General features: G+C 34.7%; 1 protein-coding gene across 4 annotated transcripts in view; it reads left to right on the plus strand.

The window, feature by feature from the left end:
* Psip1 (PC4 and SRSF1 interacting protein 1) overlaps nt 1–14,578 on the plus strand; it is a 32,617-nt gene extending 18,039 nt beyond the window's left edge. Inside the window, exons 7-16 of one of the 4 annotated variants that reach the window (XM_034503133.2) lie at nt 2,200–2,293; nt 3,374–3,449; nt 5,108–5,333; nt 6,732–6,850; nt 9,270–9,325; nt 9,959–10,029; nt 10,232–10,333; nt 10,440–10,653; nt 11,897–12,008; nt 13,145–14,578. In XM_034503133.2, the coding sequence (XP_034359024.1) occupies nt 2,200–2,293; nt 3,374–3,449; nt 5,108–5,333; nt 6,732–6,850; nt 9,270–9,325; nt 9,959–10,029; nt 10,232–10,333; nt 10,440–10,653; nt 11,897–12,008; nt 13,145–13,205 (1,131 nt within the window). In that variant the 3' untranslated portion in view covers nt 13,206–14,578. Of the gene's footprint in view, nt 1–2,199; nt 2,294–3,373; nt 3,450–5,107; nt 5,334–6,731; nt 6,851–7,860; nt 8,252–9,269; nt 9,326–9,958; nt 10,030–10,231; nt 10,334–10,439; nt 10,654–11,896; nt 12,009–13,144 lie in introns of those variants that run through there. The other 3 variants (XM_034503136.2, XM_034503135.2, XM_034503134.2) reach the window with 3 other exon arrangements.
* Nucleotides 14,579–14,629: the final 51 nt, after the last annotated feature.

Below are 14,629 nucleotides of genomic sequence, written 5' to 3' on the forward strand. Positions count from 1 at the left end.
CGGAAGTTATCTAGCTAAGAAAGAAAGGGAAAAGTAACAAGGGAGTTGACAGTAGTGTCCTAGTACAAAGAATCCAGAAAGATATTTGGTAATTAGTCTATTCTGGAGTATGGAGTTTTGTTTAGGTGTTAAGGACAGAAATAAAATTAAGTAGGTTGGAGAATAAATGTTTAATGGTAGTTGAAGGTATATTTTAAATCTCAAGAAATAGGGGAAGTAATGCAGTAATAAATCAGGGCTTTGCATTACATATATGCAGGGAAACATTTAATATGAAGTGGCATTAAAATCTTTTTTTCTTTCAAAACTAGGAAAAATGATAATTACATAAGTAAATGCGTAAGAGAAACACCCACTTTGAAGAGGTTGACTTAAGAAGGAAGAGGAGATGTGTGTCAGGAACGGACTTGGAAATCAAGGGAATTCTTTCTGGCTATATTTTCCTTTGCTATTCTGATTTTGGTTCAGCCATTAAGTGGCTACAAGTCTGTTAGCTACTCAGGACTTGCAGTAGAAGGTCAAAGGACTAACCATAGATTTGAGATCCCAACTTCAAAGACAATAATTTCATATGTGTATCCTATCCCTCCTGTCTTCCTAGTGTTTATTAGCTTAGTCTTTGTTGGGGATTTGTGAAATATGCACAGCAAGGCAAGGATGAGGGCTTGGAAAAGGATATGAACAGTGGTTCTCTGATGGATATGGAATGGCTTTAGGAAAGAGGAAAGACAGAGTTGAAAAGCAGGATCAGGGTAACAATGAGAAATAAATCCACTGTTAGAGGTTTCAGTTAAATAAGTTACTTATACTAGCAGTCTAGCTAGAATGTGAACATTAAAGATATTCATGCATGTATTTCAAATAACTACTCTGGATAAAATATTTTCCTGAATAGTGGTAGCTTTTACTTACATGATTTTGCAGTAATAGTCATAAACAATCCATGGTAGGGCCAATCTTTGTTTAATATTAGAGTTGGGTTTTTTTTACTGTATTAATTATTGATGAATGTTTCACTGTTTATTGGCATCTTCTCAAATGATCCATTGTACCTGTAATTCTTAACTTGCTTTCAACTTATTTCCAAATGCAGAAAGGGTAAGTGAATAAGTTCTTTTTGCCCTTGAGCCGATCTGTTTAAACCTAATTTTAAAGAACTCCTGACCAATTACTAAGTCTTCAGGAAGAGTTTAACCTTTGGCATCTCTGGAGCTTTATGGAACTACAGATGTCTGGCTCTTTAATATGAGGGTGCAGGTTCAGATCTGGAATTAGGGCAGCATGATCTTATATATTCTTAACCTGAGATCTCATGAGAAAGTTTGTTTTGTTTCTGAGAACAATCAAAGAGTAACCTTGGGTCAGTTTTAATAATTTGAGTATGCATTATGCATAAATTCTTAAGAGGCAGATATCATTCTTTATCTTGGGCATCATTGATTAAAGGTAGATCGACCTGGGCCTGGTGGCATGCCTATAATCCCAGTTGGCAGGAATCCCTGAGGCAGGAAAAGATAGTTTTAAGGCTAGTCTGGGCTGTCTACATGATGAGATACAATACTTATCTGCCCCTCAAATAAAAGTAAACAAAAGCAATGCTGTTTTTTGTAAATATATTGATAATTTTCTTAGTAATTGAATGGGGTTCTGTGTGTTTTTGTAAACATTCTTGCTCTGATTGGTGCATTAATACTCAAGTTCAAGCGGCTGTTTAATGTCCTTCAGTGCTTCAGTTGACTTTCTTCAATTTTGTTCATCCCTTTGCAGTTATAACCATTACCATCTATATCCTCATGTTTTCATATCTAATTGATGGTTCTTAAACTTTTATTTTCCTGAAAGACTTAAAATCAGTAATAGCTGATTCTCATTTGAGGCCACTAACTTTTCAGCCTTGTAGTTTTCTATTAGAAAATAAAATAGCATCAGATGTCAGTCTCAGTTGAAACATAAAGCAAAGTTAATTAGTTAGAAGTAGCAATGTGAATCGTTATAGTATAATCACATTATACTTTGGTATTCATATTGTATCAAAAATGTTACTTATTTTTTTCAAATGATTGAGGTTCGGAAATTTCTAAAAAGGTGATTGAAAACACTGAAATGATATGTTGATTGTTCAAAAGTAATAAAAATCATACAGAAATTATGCTTCTATGCTTATAATTTTACTAAATTAATTATATTTTTGTAATTCAGGCTGAAAAACAAGTAGACATTGAAGAGGCGGGAATGGTGACTGCAGCAACCGCTTCTAATGTGAAAGCAAGTCCTAAGAGAGGAAGACCTGCTGGTAGGTTCATTAATGCTTAAATACTCGCTTGGTTGTGATTAATATTCCAGTCCATTAAAACATTGCTGGCTCAAGTGTTCTAGAATAATATTAACAGAATTTGATTAAAGACAGTCACATTATCACTTTTAACATGGACATAGATGAGGCTGGAGAAATTAGTCATCAGGCAGTTTTTTGTATGACTATTTCTGTGGTATCAGCAGGATATGGAGTTTTACAGAATTACCACTGTGCTTACATGTCTGAGAAAAGGTCATTGTAGATAGGTTATATACAAGAATAATTTCAAAGGAGAAAAATGGTTTCTGCTTGTGATAGCTATTAAGTTTGAAATAATTGTGGTTTCTTTTGTCTCCAAATTAAATTAAAATCTCTCCGAATACTGAAAAGTTTATCTAGTGAGTTTAAAAATACCATGAATAGTGGGCTTATTTTACTTTTCACTTTCAGATTATCACATTCTGATAGGATTAGTATTGATTAGATAATTTGGAAATAATCTTGAATTATTCTTCCTAATACTGAATACAACACTGAAAATCAACTAGATAGTTAATTTTTTTCCCTCTTACATCACAATAGTATCCTTACTGAAAAACATTAAGGGGAATAGTCAAGTTGGAAAGAAATGTATATGTTTTATAGTGTTATAATGCATCAAACTGGTGATGATAAAGATCTTTGTGAATTCTGCTAAGGTTTCAAAGATGTATAGTACACATATTGGTGATAGATATGCAAATTCTGAATGAGTGAGACTATACATACATTTTTCCCATACATTCCATCCCAACTGTAGTTTCCCAGTTTTCAATCTCTGTCAAACATAAGGACAAATGGAAATTTATTGTTAATCATTAAATTGTCACTTTCTTTATCCCTGGGGTCACTAGTTTCTAGGATGTGGATATATGTATATATGTGGATATATGTTTATATATGTGTGTATATATGTATATGTACATATGTATGTGTATATACATATGTGTGTGTGTATATATAAAAATGTAACATTTGTATTCTACATAAGCCTTGCATTAAGAACAAAATTGTTTTTTTTTTCTATGTGAAAATTAGCTACTGAAGTCAAGATTCCAAAACCAAGAGGCAGACCTAAAGTGGTAAAACAGCCCTGTCCTTCAGAAAGTGACATGTGAGTTTGTTTTAAGTACAAAATTATTGAAACATTTGTAAATAGTAGAAAAATACTCTTAATGTATTGTGTTTGTAAGTTTTTTTTCCTTTTTGTCTTATATAGTACTTGTTTCTATCACTGTTTTCTCTCTAAAACTGATGAGAGACCGGAGAAGGGCTTGTGTTTAAAGGAATTGAAGTCTGCTATGTTACTGGGGGGGGGGGGGGGGGTGCATGATAACAAACAGGGAACTTGGGCAAGGTAAGCTGCTGAAAAATTTTCTGTGCAGATTATATTTGAATATTGTCCAGATGTAATAGGTTCTTTAAAATAGTATAAAAATTTAGTTACCACAGAAAGAAGTATTGTTTTCCTTTTTATAAATCATTTTTATTATATTCTATTTATTTCATATATGTGTTCAAGTACCACAAGATCTGTGGCCATTTTACCATATGGTTCCAGGGAATCAAAATCATATAACTTGGCCTTAGTGGCAAGCATCTGTGCCCTCTGAGCCATCTCCTGGGTTGGTGTTTTCTTTTTTTTTATATAGTTATCTTTTCCCACTTAGATTCTGTTTACCTTGAATTTCTCTGAGAAACTTGAGAAGGGATATAATAATCAGGACAAGGAGAGACTGTTGTGATAATTGTGTTTTAAAGGTTTTTGTAGGGATGACTTAGGAATGGACTTACTGTGGTATACATCACAAGTGCTCTTAGTCAGACAAAGGGATCAGGTCTGAAACTCACAGTGGTGAGCCACCAGGTTAGCCTGGGGAAGCAAACTCTGGTTTTCTGAAAGAACAAAAAGCACTTTTTACCACTGAGCCATTTTTCTGCACCTGAGTAGAGCTGGTATTTTTCAATCAAAATAGAACTTTTCAAGAGCTTTCTTTTCAAGCTAGTTGTTACAGTACTCTTAAAGGGAAAATCCACTACCACCACAAAAATAAGATTTTTTTGTTTTTTGTTTTGCAAGACTGTATTCTTCATGTGTCCCTTGGCATTTGCAGCCAGCATGGGTAACATAGTAAAACTGTTGTCTCTTTAAAAATGTAGGTACAGTAACAGTTAATATACTTCAAAACTGCAGAGAAAATAGATTTGAAGGTTCTTGTGTTAAACAGACTGGTTGAACCATGCATGTCACTATTCGGTGTGGGAACTTCATGGCTTGTATGACAATTTACTTAATAAAAGTAACTGGTCATTTATTTAACATTATGTTTAATCCATACAAATGACTGATTTTATTTCTAAAACAAATATTTTTATAAACATGTGAAATGTAATTCTATTAAATGGGGTCTTGTGTTATACCTCAGTGTTGGAATATATGCTGAATAGGAGCAAGAAACAGCCAAAAGTTGTACATAATAAAAAGTCCATTTTATAATAGTATGGTAAACTGTCTTTTTTTTTTAAAAAAAATAAACTTTGCCAAGGTTTTTTCCCCCTGAAATACTTGTTTGGCAAAGGAGAGTGTATATAAAGGCTGAAGAGATGGCTTAGCAGTTACAAGTGCCTTCTGTTCTTCCAGTGGAGCAGTTTGGTTCCCAGCACCCATGCCAGCAGCTTACCTCTTCTCACACATACACATGTGTATATAAATAATTCCCTCCAAAAAGACAACGTATAAATGAATCTTCCACTGTTGTACTCTTAATATAGGGTTATTGATGAAGACAAAAGTAAAAAAAAGGGGCCAGAGGAAAAACAACCTAAAAAGCAGCTCAAAAAGGAGGAGGAAGGCCAAAAGGAAGAAGAGAAGCCAAGAAAAGAACCAGATAAGAAAGAGGGAAAGAAAGAAGTTGAATCTAAACGGAAAAATTTAGCTAAACCAGGGGTTACATCAACCTCTGATTCAGAAGACGAAGATGATCAAGAAGGTGAAAAGGTAGCAGATTCACATTCAACATTTCTTGCCTGTTTGTCTCCCCATGTATTTCTGCATGCGATGTTTGTACAACATATAGTATGTAGAGGCCTAAGGTTGATATGGGTAGTCTCTCTCCATTGTTCTTAATTCATTAAGAAGTGTCTCTCCAGCAAACTCTGGACTCATGTGGCTAATCTTGGTGGCAACTTTGATATGGAGGTCATGTGTATCTGCCTACCATGGCTGTAATTATAGGTGGGCCACAACAATTATGTGAAAATTTTGAGTTTTGGGGATACAGACTTTGGTCCTCTTTAACTGCTGAGCAATGTCCCCACTCCCTCTTCCTCATGCTAATTATTTTTTTTTTTAAATGTAAATGCTTTGCCTGCAATATGTGTTTATGTGTAGAGAGATCTCTTGGAACCAGAGATAAGGATGACCCTCCCTCTAGTTGTGCCTAAGTGGTGTCATCTATTTGACCCCACCCCTTTTACGTTTTCTGAGACAGGGTCTCAATGAATCTGAAGCTAGACTGGTTGGTTAGCTTATCTACCTGTGTTCTTATTCTCCATCGCTGCCACCCCGAAGCACAGGTTCTGAGTCATACTCAACTTTTACAGGGATGCTTTGGGATCTGAAGGCAGGTCCTCATTCTTGGACAGGAAGCATTTAATCCACTGAGCTATTTCCCCAAATACATTCTAAGTTTGTTTTCTAGATAATGTTTAATATTTGTTAAAGGTTTTGGGGTTTATTTTTCCTAATAGAATTCCAATAAGGCTTATTTGAAATGTTTTTATATTTTAAATTTATCCTGCTTCCTTATCGTATAATTTCAAGAAATTAGATATACTTCCAGTACTCCAGCTATATAAACAGGCTGATAACCCAGATGACTGTGATCAAAGACACAAGAGGTGTATTTATACATTAAACTTTAATCTTTTCTTACTGTAATTTTGTTAGTAAAATATAATTTTATTTGGATGACATTAACTCTTGAGGTGTGTATATGGGCTTTTTTATCTGATTTCTCTCGATATTTTAGAAGCCTAGATTTTGGAGGGACTAGCAGGTTTGAGACAGGGTCTAACTTGTCAACCCTGGCTAACTTGCTTTGCAGACCTGGCTAGCCTTGAACTCACAGGGGTCTACCTGGCCTCTGTCTGCTAAGTGCTGAGATTAAAGGTGTGTGCCATCATGGCCTTGCTCAAAGCTAAACATTTTAATTTGGTAGCTTCTTAGCTCATTTCTGAAGGAGAGTAACAGGCTCATATACAGTCAGTATATCTGTGCTCTTGTTTATTTAAGCATGGGCTTAAGCTTAGTTGCTTTTTTCCCTACCTACCATGATTGTAATTAGTCTCAAACCACCAGCTTGAGAGTTAATAAATCCAACCTATTCTCAAACAGAAGAGAAAGGGTGGAAGAAACTTCCAGACTGCTCACAGGAGGAACATGCTAAAAGGCCAACATGAGAAAGAAGCTGCAGATCGGAAACGAAAGCAAGAGGAACAAATGGAAACTGAGCAGTAAGTATCCTTTTTAGTTTTCAATCTTGCATTCTTTTTTAAAGAGTAGTGTTAAAGCCTTTAAGTGGCCTCTCATTTCCCAGAGCTAATGAAGACTTTTAAAGTGACTTCCCATAGTAGAAAATCTTCCATATGTGCTATATTTCAGCTCTATTCTTTTTTCAGAGGATGAAATTCACTGAGGTAATCCTCTTGTGAACTGTTTTGTAATATAAGTGAAAGTAGAGTTAGGTTTTATATAATATGTTAAACATAGAATTATGAAAATTTATTGGTGATGAAAGAATGCAATCCCAGTTGGAAACCTGGAAGCTGATAAAAGTAAGCCCAAAGGCTTGCATTTGATAGATACTATATGAATGAAGCTTGGATATACATTTACTATGAGAACTTTCTATTTTCTCAGTACAAGGACGTTATTGCAATAATTAGACTTCATGTCTCTTGTACACTTGTTTTCCTAGTTTCTAGTTTCACAGTCCCTTGTTCTCATTTATAAAGTGTCATACTCTTAGTAAACTTTCCTGGGCTTTTTATTGGTAGTGAGGAGATAATTTAAAAACATGTTATAGGTCACTTATACAGTGGCAACTAGTAAAAACATTTCTTCATGTTTTTATGATGTATCTACAAAGTAACCATTTTTAGAGGTACATTCATTGTCTCTGCTTCTGTAGCTATTTGGAGGATACAGAGCAGTTTCGCTACTTGTGGGAGTTTTAAAAAATGATTAAAATGCCACATCATGGCCACATCTGTAAATGCCATTATTCCTGTCCTTTCTCTCCACTGAATACTGTGACTATTGTTGCTTTTAACTTTGTGCTCCCAGAATTCAGGCATAAATTAGTTGTTGCTTAGTGAATCTAGCCCAATTCTTCTTCAGAATCTCAAGATATCTTTTTTGTATTTCAGTTTCTTTTGAATGTCCTCCAATGTAACTTTCTCAAATTCTAATATTTGTGTTTTCTTTCCTTCTCCTGTTATTACAAAACTTTGTACTTGGACAGTTTTGCTCTGTAAAGCATTTCAGATGCAACTTGTGTGAAATGCATTATGCAAAATAAAGTTTATTGTATTGTATTCCCAGCCAAACAACATGTAATCTACAGTAATAAAACTATATCTCATTTTGGGCTCAAAGCATTAATCCAGTAACTGAAAAGAGAATACAAGTGGAGCACACAAGCGATGAAGATCTTGAGACAGACTCATTGGACTGAATTTCCCCCTCCCCCCTTGATGGAAGAAATGTTCCAGATTCTAAATTGAGGACTTCACTATTAATGGCATTATTAACTGTGTTATGATTGTTAACAAAATATCCTGTAAGGTACACACTACATATTAAGGTTGGCCAACATTCCTTTTTTTTTTTTTTTTTTTTTTTTTTTTTTTTTAGCCAAGCTTAAAATGAAGCTTTGTGTTTGAAGTTATAACAAACAATAGATGAAGACGGTGGTTGTACATTATTTCATTTAGAAAATATGAAAACTCATTTTGTTTTGAAGCTAGGTGTTAAACTGGAATAGCTATTACGTTCTTGAAAACTGGGGCAGGTGTGCCCTTCCCTTGACATTCTTTTGTTGTTAAGTTCTTTAGAGTCTTGGTTTTTTTCTTTTTAAACCTGAGAGATTAAACAGTAGACTTGTTAAGTAAAAAAATTGAAATTGTAACCAAAATTTTAAAATAAAGTTTTTTTTTAAAAAAAAAAACCTGATTTTTAGGTATTTTTTTGTTCTTGTCTATTTTAATTGGTTCATAATAAGGCCTGAATGCCAAGCCAAGGTACTAGAAAGCAAAATTTCTAATTCAAACGGTTCTTTTTTGTTAATCTTAGTAAAATGGTACTTTTTCACTTATGAAATGGTATGTAAACATTAGTGGATGTCATTTACCTTGAAGACAATGGCCTCCTCTGCAACTTAAAGAGACAAAAACAGTAGTATTAGCTTAAAGCAGGTCTATTTACTATTGAAGCTAATTTCTAAGTCCCTTGAATTACCTGTCCTTTGGAGATGGTGGGGTACATTGTAACTGATCTACTTTAATATGCCTTAAAAAAAATGGACTAAAGGAAGTTGATTTAAAATTCATTAAGAATTTGTAGACCCTCTTTTGCCACTGTGTATTGTTTGTCCAATGATCCTGAAATTGGATTTTTAGTATTCCACTGTGACTGCTTCAAAGTCAAATTGTGATGTCACTGAAAGAGTAGTTTAGTATGTTTGAGTTTTGTTTTTATTCCTGTTAATGGAACTACATAATTCTAGAAACGAGTCAGTGTCCTGTTTTGTAGGCTGATGTATTTTTAAGGACCATTTTTTTTTTTAAACTTTTACACAGGGGAATATGGGCATCTGCTAACCTCAGTCACAAAGTTACAGTGTTTTGAAATATTTGTGTTAACATTTGATAGGCAGAATAAAGATGAAGGAAAGAAGCCAGAAGTTAAGAAAGTGGAGAAGAAGCGAGGTTAGTTATTTTACTTTCTAAGACATACAAAATTACACAGAAAAAAGATTAAAGGAAGCTGGATGTGATGGCACATGCCTGGACTCCTAGCATTTATGGAGGCACAGCCAGGAGAACCTCAAGTTCCAAGCCAACCAGGGGTACAGAGTGGGATCCCGACTTTAAAGAAACAGTAAATAAGCACAAAATTTACAATTTTAAAATGACTTTTGGAATCCCATTTCATGTTCTTAGATAATTGCATTTTAATTTAAGCAATTAAAGTAAACCTGCTAATATCTTAATGCTTATTTGTCAGTTGTGCAGCTCAGCTAAGAGCTGGAAGCTTTGATAAATACCTTGCAGTTAAAATGTGCAAGGTGAAGCAGGAACTTAAGAGCTGACATGTAGGAGTAGGAGTTCATCATCTGAACAAATGTGCTGTGCTGTAATTTTGTACTTTTATGCCACGTTTCTTCTTGGAACCATATATGAAAATTAGCAGGTAACCTTTTACACTATTGAACTATATGGGTTTCTTAAAGATTATGAAGAAAATTTTTATAAACCACCATTACTTTTATATGTTAGACTGTACAGAGATATGGTGTGGAGAAAAACTATTCACTATTTTTCACATATTTCAATTTATAGAAACATCAATGGATTCTCGACTTCAAAGGATACATGCTGAAATTAAAAATTCACTCAAAATTGATAACCTAGTAAGTGTTTAACCTCATTTACCATGCACTGCTCTAATAGCTGTATGTATCTTCTCACATGACTTAAGTGTGTAAGGTTAAGATAAAAGGAACAATACCTGGCCATTTTTGTACCACCTTAAGAGCTTTTAAGATCTTCAGAAGTAGATGACATAGCTGCTTTGGTAATTAACAGTTATGAAATTGCTGTTTTGTCATGAAGGATGTGAACAGATGCATTGAGGCACTGGATGAACTTGCTTCACTTCAGGTAACAATGCAACAAGCTCAGAAACATACAGAGATGATCACAACCCTGAAGAAAGTAAGTGCCTTCACCTGGAAATCTAACATCTTTTCTCAGTTCATCACTTTTAAAGGAAGTTTAAATAAATTAGGGAAAATAACTATGACTACTACTGTTTTCTCAGATACGTCGGTTCAAAGTCAGTCAAGTTATCATGGAAAAGTCTACAATGTTATATAACAAGTTTAAGAATATGTTTTTGGTTGGTGAAGGAGATTCTGTCATCACTCAAGTGCTGAACAAATCTCTTGCTGAACAAAGACAGCATGAGGAAGCAAATAAAACCAAAGATCAGGGGAAGAAAGGGCCAAACAAAAAGCTAGAAAAGGAACAAACAGGTATGTGATATGTTCAGCTGCTGCTTTCCCTGCTCCTCAATTGTTTGCCAGGGTTGCTTTTGCAAATGGTTTTGTTAATGTTAGAAATGTAGGACTCTATCAGTAATGAGGCTACACTGTACTTTCACTGACCTTGAAACAGCTGAAATATAGTAACAATGGGGATGCCATTGACACAGAGTATACTTGTATATGGCCTGCAAGAATGTTATGATGGGCATTATGAAGGAAACTTCTAACAAAAACATTGTTGATGACTTCTGAGGAAAATCAGAATGTTTTCTAGAGAACCAGTCAATTCCCTCCCTCCCTTATTTGCCTTAGGTAAAAAATAAAATGTATAGTTAGCATACGACCATAATTGCTGCATCCCAGGCAGAGCTGAAAGTGCTGCTTATTTCTTTCTGATCATAGCCAAAAGGTACTTTGGCCAATGTTTTCAGTGTCATTTAGTTACCCCAAGTACGTTATACACTGTATTAATAGTATATGACTTTTAATTAAGTGGTAATGTGTTTGTTGATAGAAGCTATATTCTATTGTGCTATAAGAAAACAGTTGGCTAGTGATAGGTAGCATCTAAATGGAGTCAGGAACAGTGATGACAGTCAATAGCAGATTATCCAAATAGATGGTTGACACACACCCATGCTTTGTTATATGTCAGTGAATAACACTGTCATGAAGGCAGTGCATTTTAGATGCAATATTGAGTCCTATAAACATCACTGCAGGTTCCAAATGTATTGGATAAAGGGCTGCTTAATATGCACATGTTGTGGTCTTGTACAGCCACTGTGTCAACCAGAGTATATTTAAAAATATTAAACTCCAGACATTGTGATTCAGAATTTACCTAAGAATAGAATACCATTATCAGCCTCCCCAATTCAATGTTAAAAGCACTTTAACAAGCATATGCTTATCTTTCAAGACAAAACAATAACAAAAAAAAATCTCACTTATTTGATAGAGATTTATTAGTGGGTTTTACAGGAAAATGCCCAGGCTTGTCATTTGGATACGTTAAGCACATTATTCTCTAAAATACTATTAATACAAAATTTGGTTCTCCAAAAATAAAATAAAAAACAAAACTACATGCTAGTGTGTACTACAGAGTTATACCATTTAACATTTTTCCTAAATGTAATGAGTTAGCACCTGGAGGGCCATGCTCTGACTTTTTAAGATAATTTAGTGTATTATTTTGTATAGTGCTAACAGTTTTTCCATTCGAAAGGTACGAAGAGCCTAAATGGAGGATCTGATGCTCAAGAAAGTAGTCATCCTCAACACAATGGTGACAGTAACGAAGACAGCAAAGACAGCCGTGAGGCCAGCAGTAAGACCAAGTAAGGCATGGTATACCAGGTCCACTGAGTTAAAATCAGGCAGGCTGGATAGATGGCTCACATGTTAAGAGTGCTAGCTCTTCAGAGGATTTGGGATTGATTTCCAGCAACCAGATAGTAGTAGCTCATAGCTGTCTGTGTAATGTACACCCAGGAAAAACACTTATATACAGTAGGAAAACGTAAAGGTTCTTGCTTTGATGCTGAGTCTGGCTTCAAACTCTAGAGATATCCTCCTCCCTTTGCTTACCCAACTGTTGTAACTACAGAGGTACACTATTGAGCTTTGCTCATCATTTTTTTCTTATTCATGATTTTAGCACAATAAAGCCCCAAAGTTATTAGTATTAAGAGCATATCATAGTGTGTATTTTGTATTTCTTCCTGAGACTCAACCATGGTAGGGACACACTATCACTGACCTCTACACCCAGTGACAGTTATATTTCCCAGACTCCTTTTAGACAAGATCTGAGACTCCTTTTAGACAAGATCTGACTTCTGTGTATTTCCCTGGCTGTCATAGAAGTTGCAATGTAAACTAGGCTAGTCTTGAACCCACAGAAATGTCTGCCTCTGGAGGGCTTGAATTGGAGCTGTGTGCTACATCAGCCTTACTAATTTTTAAAAAATTTTTGAATCGAAAAGGCAGGAGGAAGACCTGGATGTGTTCAATGGTTAAGGCTGTGTTCAATCTCTATCCATCAGAAAACTTTATCTTTCTGAGTGAGAACCCATCTCATCTCCAACACCCTAAAAAGGTTTATTGAGACAAGGTCTCCCTATATTGCACAGGTTGGCAAGAACTTGTAGCAATTTTCCAGCCACAGCTGGCTGTGATTACAGAGTAGAAAATTAAATTGCCCCTATATTTACTCAGAAAAATGGATCAAGGTAGGAACTCAATGAAGGAAAACAATTTTTATGTTGGCATAACAAAAGTTAGTGCCAGATCTAGAATGCATCCTAGGATTATCTCACCAGATCTGTGTATTACTTTGGTAGCGGTGTGTTTTGTGGGTCTTTCTTGCCTTTTTAAAAATTAAATAGGATACAGATTTAATGCTCTTCTTGCTCAAGAGAAAACCCCCCAACCCTAGTTGTAATGATTTTCTTTTTTTCTCACTTTATTTTAGGCCACCTGGAGAAGAGAGAGAGGCTGAGATATCTCTGAAGGAGTCTACAGTAGAGAACTAGGCTGGCAGACTTGAGATGTAAACAGTATGTGAGAAGTCTGTCGTGAGTGACTTCATTTGAAATACTTAGGCTGCTGAAAGGTTTAAAGTTTTATAAGCATAGGTTTTGATGTTTAAGTAGTGGGGGGGGGGGGAAGAAAAACCCTTTATATTTGTGTAAAAGTCAATTATTGCTAATTTTCCGTGTGCAGTATTAACAGCTCTGTCATCTAGTTTAAGAGTAAGGGAAACCTACTTAGAAAGGTTAACCTGCTTTATAGACACGACGGTAATGTATTTTCAGTTAGTGTGTACGTTAATGTGTAATTGGTAGTAGGGCGGTTACGTTTTAAAACTGCTACTTGTATAAACCTTTCCTCTTTCCCAAATACCGTGGGTTTTGTGCATAGTTTTTACAAATATTGGATTTACCAGACTGTCTTTTCACTGTTTGTGGGTTTTTTAGAAGTTGAGCATTTTTATGGATGATAAAATGAATGTTACTTCTAAGTACTCACTCCTTTTATCAGAAGTTAACCTCAGTCCATTGTGCTACATTAGCTTGCTCTTTGTAATAATGTGTAGTTTGTATGACAACTAGCTATCCACCAGGTTGTTATAGAAGGTACAAATTTACTTTTGAAAGTAATTTAGTTTTAGGACTGGGATTTCAGTGGCGTTAGAACTAAAGAGAACAGACTGGTTATATATACATATAGGAAGTCCATCTACAATCCTTTATAGCTACTAATCACAAAAACCTAAAACTAGTTTGTTTTTAATTTTACACTCATTAAGGTGTGTCTTTTTTTAAATTAGAATCAATCCATGATGCTTATAAGTGATAAATAAGGAAACTAAACCTAATTGAAAACATGGCCATATTGGAATGGGATTTTTAGTTTCTCTATCAGACATATCAGAGGATACAGAAAAAACAAACATCAGTTGCTCCAAGGTAGTAACCAGATAGTCCATACACACAAACATGGACTATCACTCTGTTAAATTAAGGGATAACATTTCAAAGGTATTCTGAGTAATCAAGTCAGTTGTTGGTTTTTATTAGGTACAAAAGTTCATCCTTATGCTTTGAAATTCCATAGGAAAGTGACTTAATACCAGTGTTTGTGTGTGATGCAATTAAATATGTTCTTGATTTCTCAGATAATTATTTTCATCTATGTAAAACTTTTTAAATTACTTCAATAATTGGACTTTTGCTTTGATAGCTCTTACAATTTAACTACTGTTTTGAGCAAACGCTGTACATTATATATACATCAGTCTTCTGTTTTGTCCTTAGTACATTTTTAACTTGGACAAAAATTATTCTAGTTAAGCCATAAGTGTCAATGTGTAAATTGTTTTAATTAAAAAGTGTTTTCTACCAAACTCTATTAGTAAATTATTATTACTAAAGGAATTCTCCATTTCCGGCTAAGG

The sequence above is a fragment of the Arvicanthis niloticus genome, chromosome 5 (assembly GCF_011762505.2).
Source record: "Arvicanthis niloticus isolate mArvNil1 chromosome 5, mArvNil1.pat.X, whole genome shotgun sequence".
NCBI lineage: Eukaryota > Metazoa > Chordata > Mammalia > Rodentia > Muridae > Arvicanthis > Arvicanthis niloticus.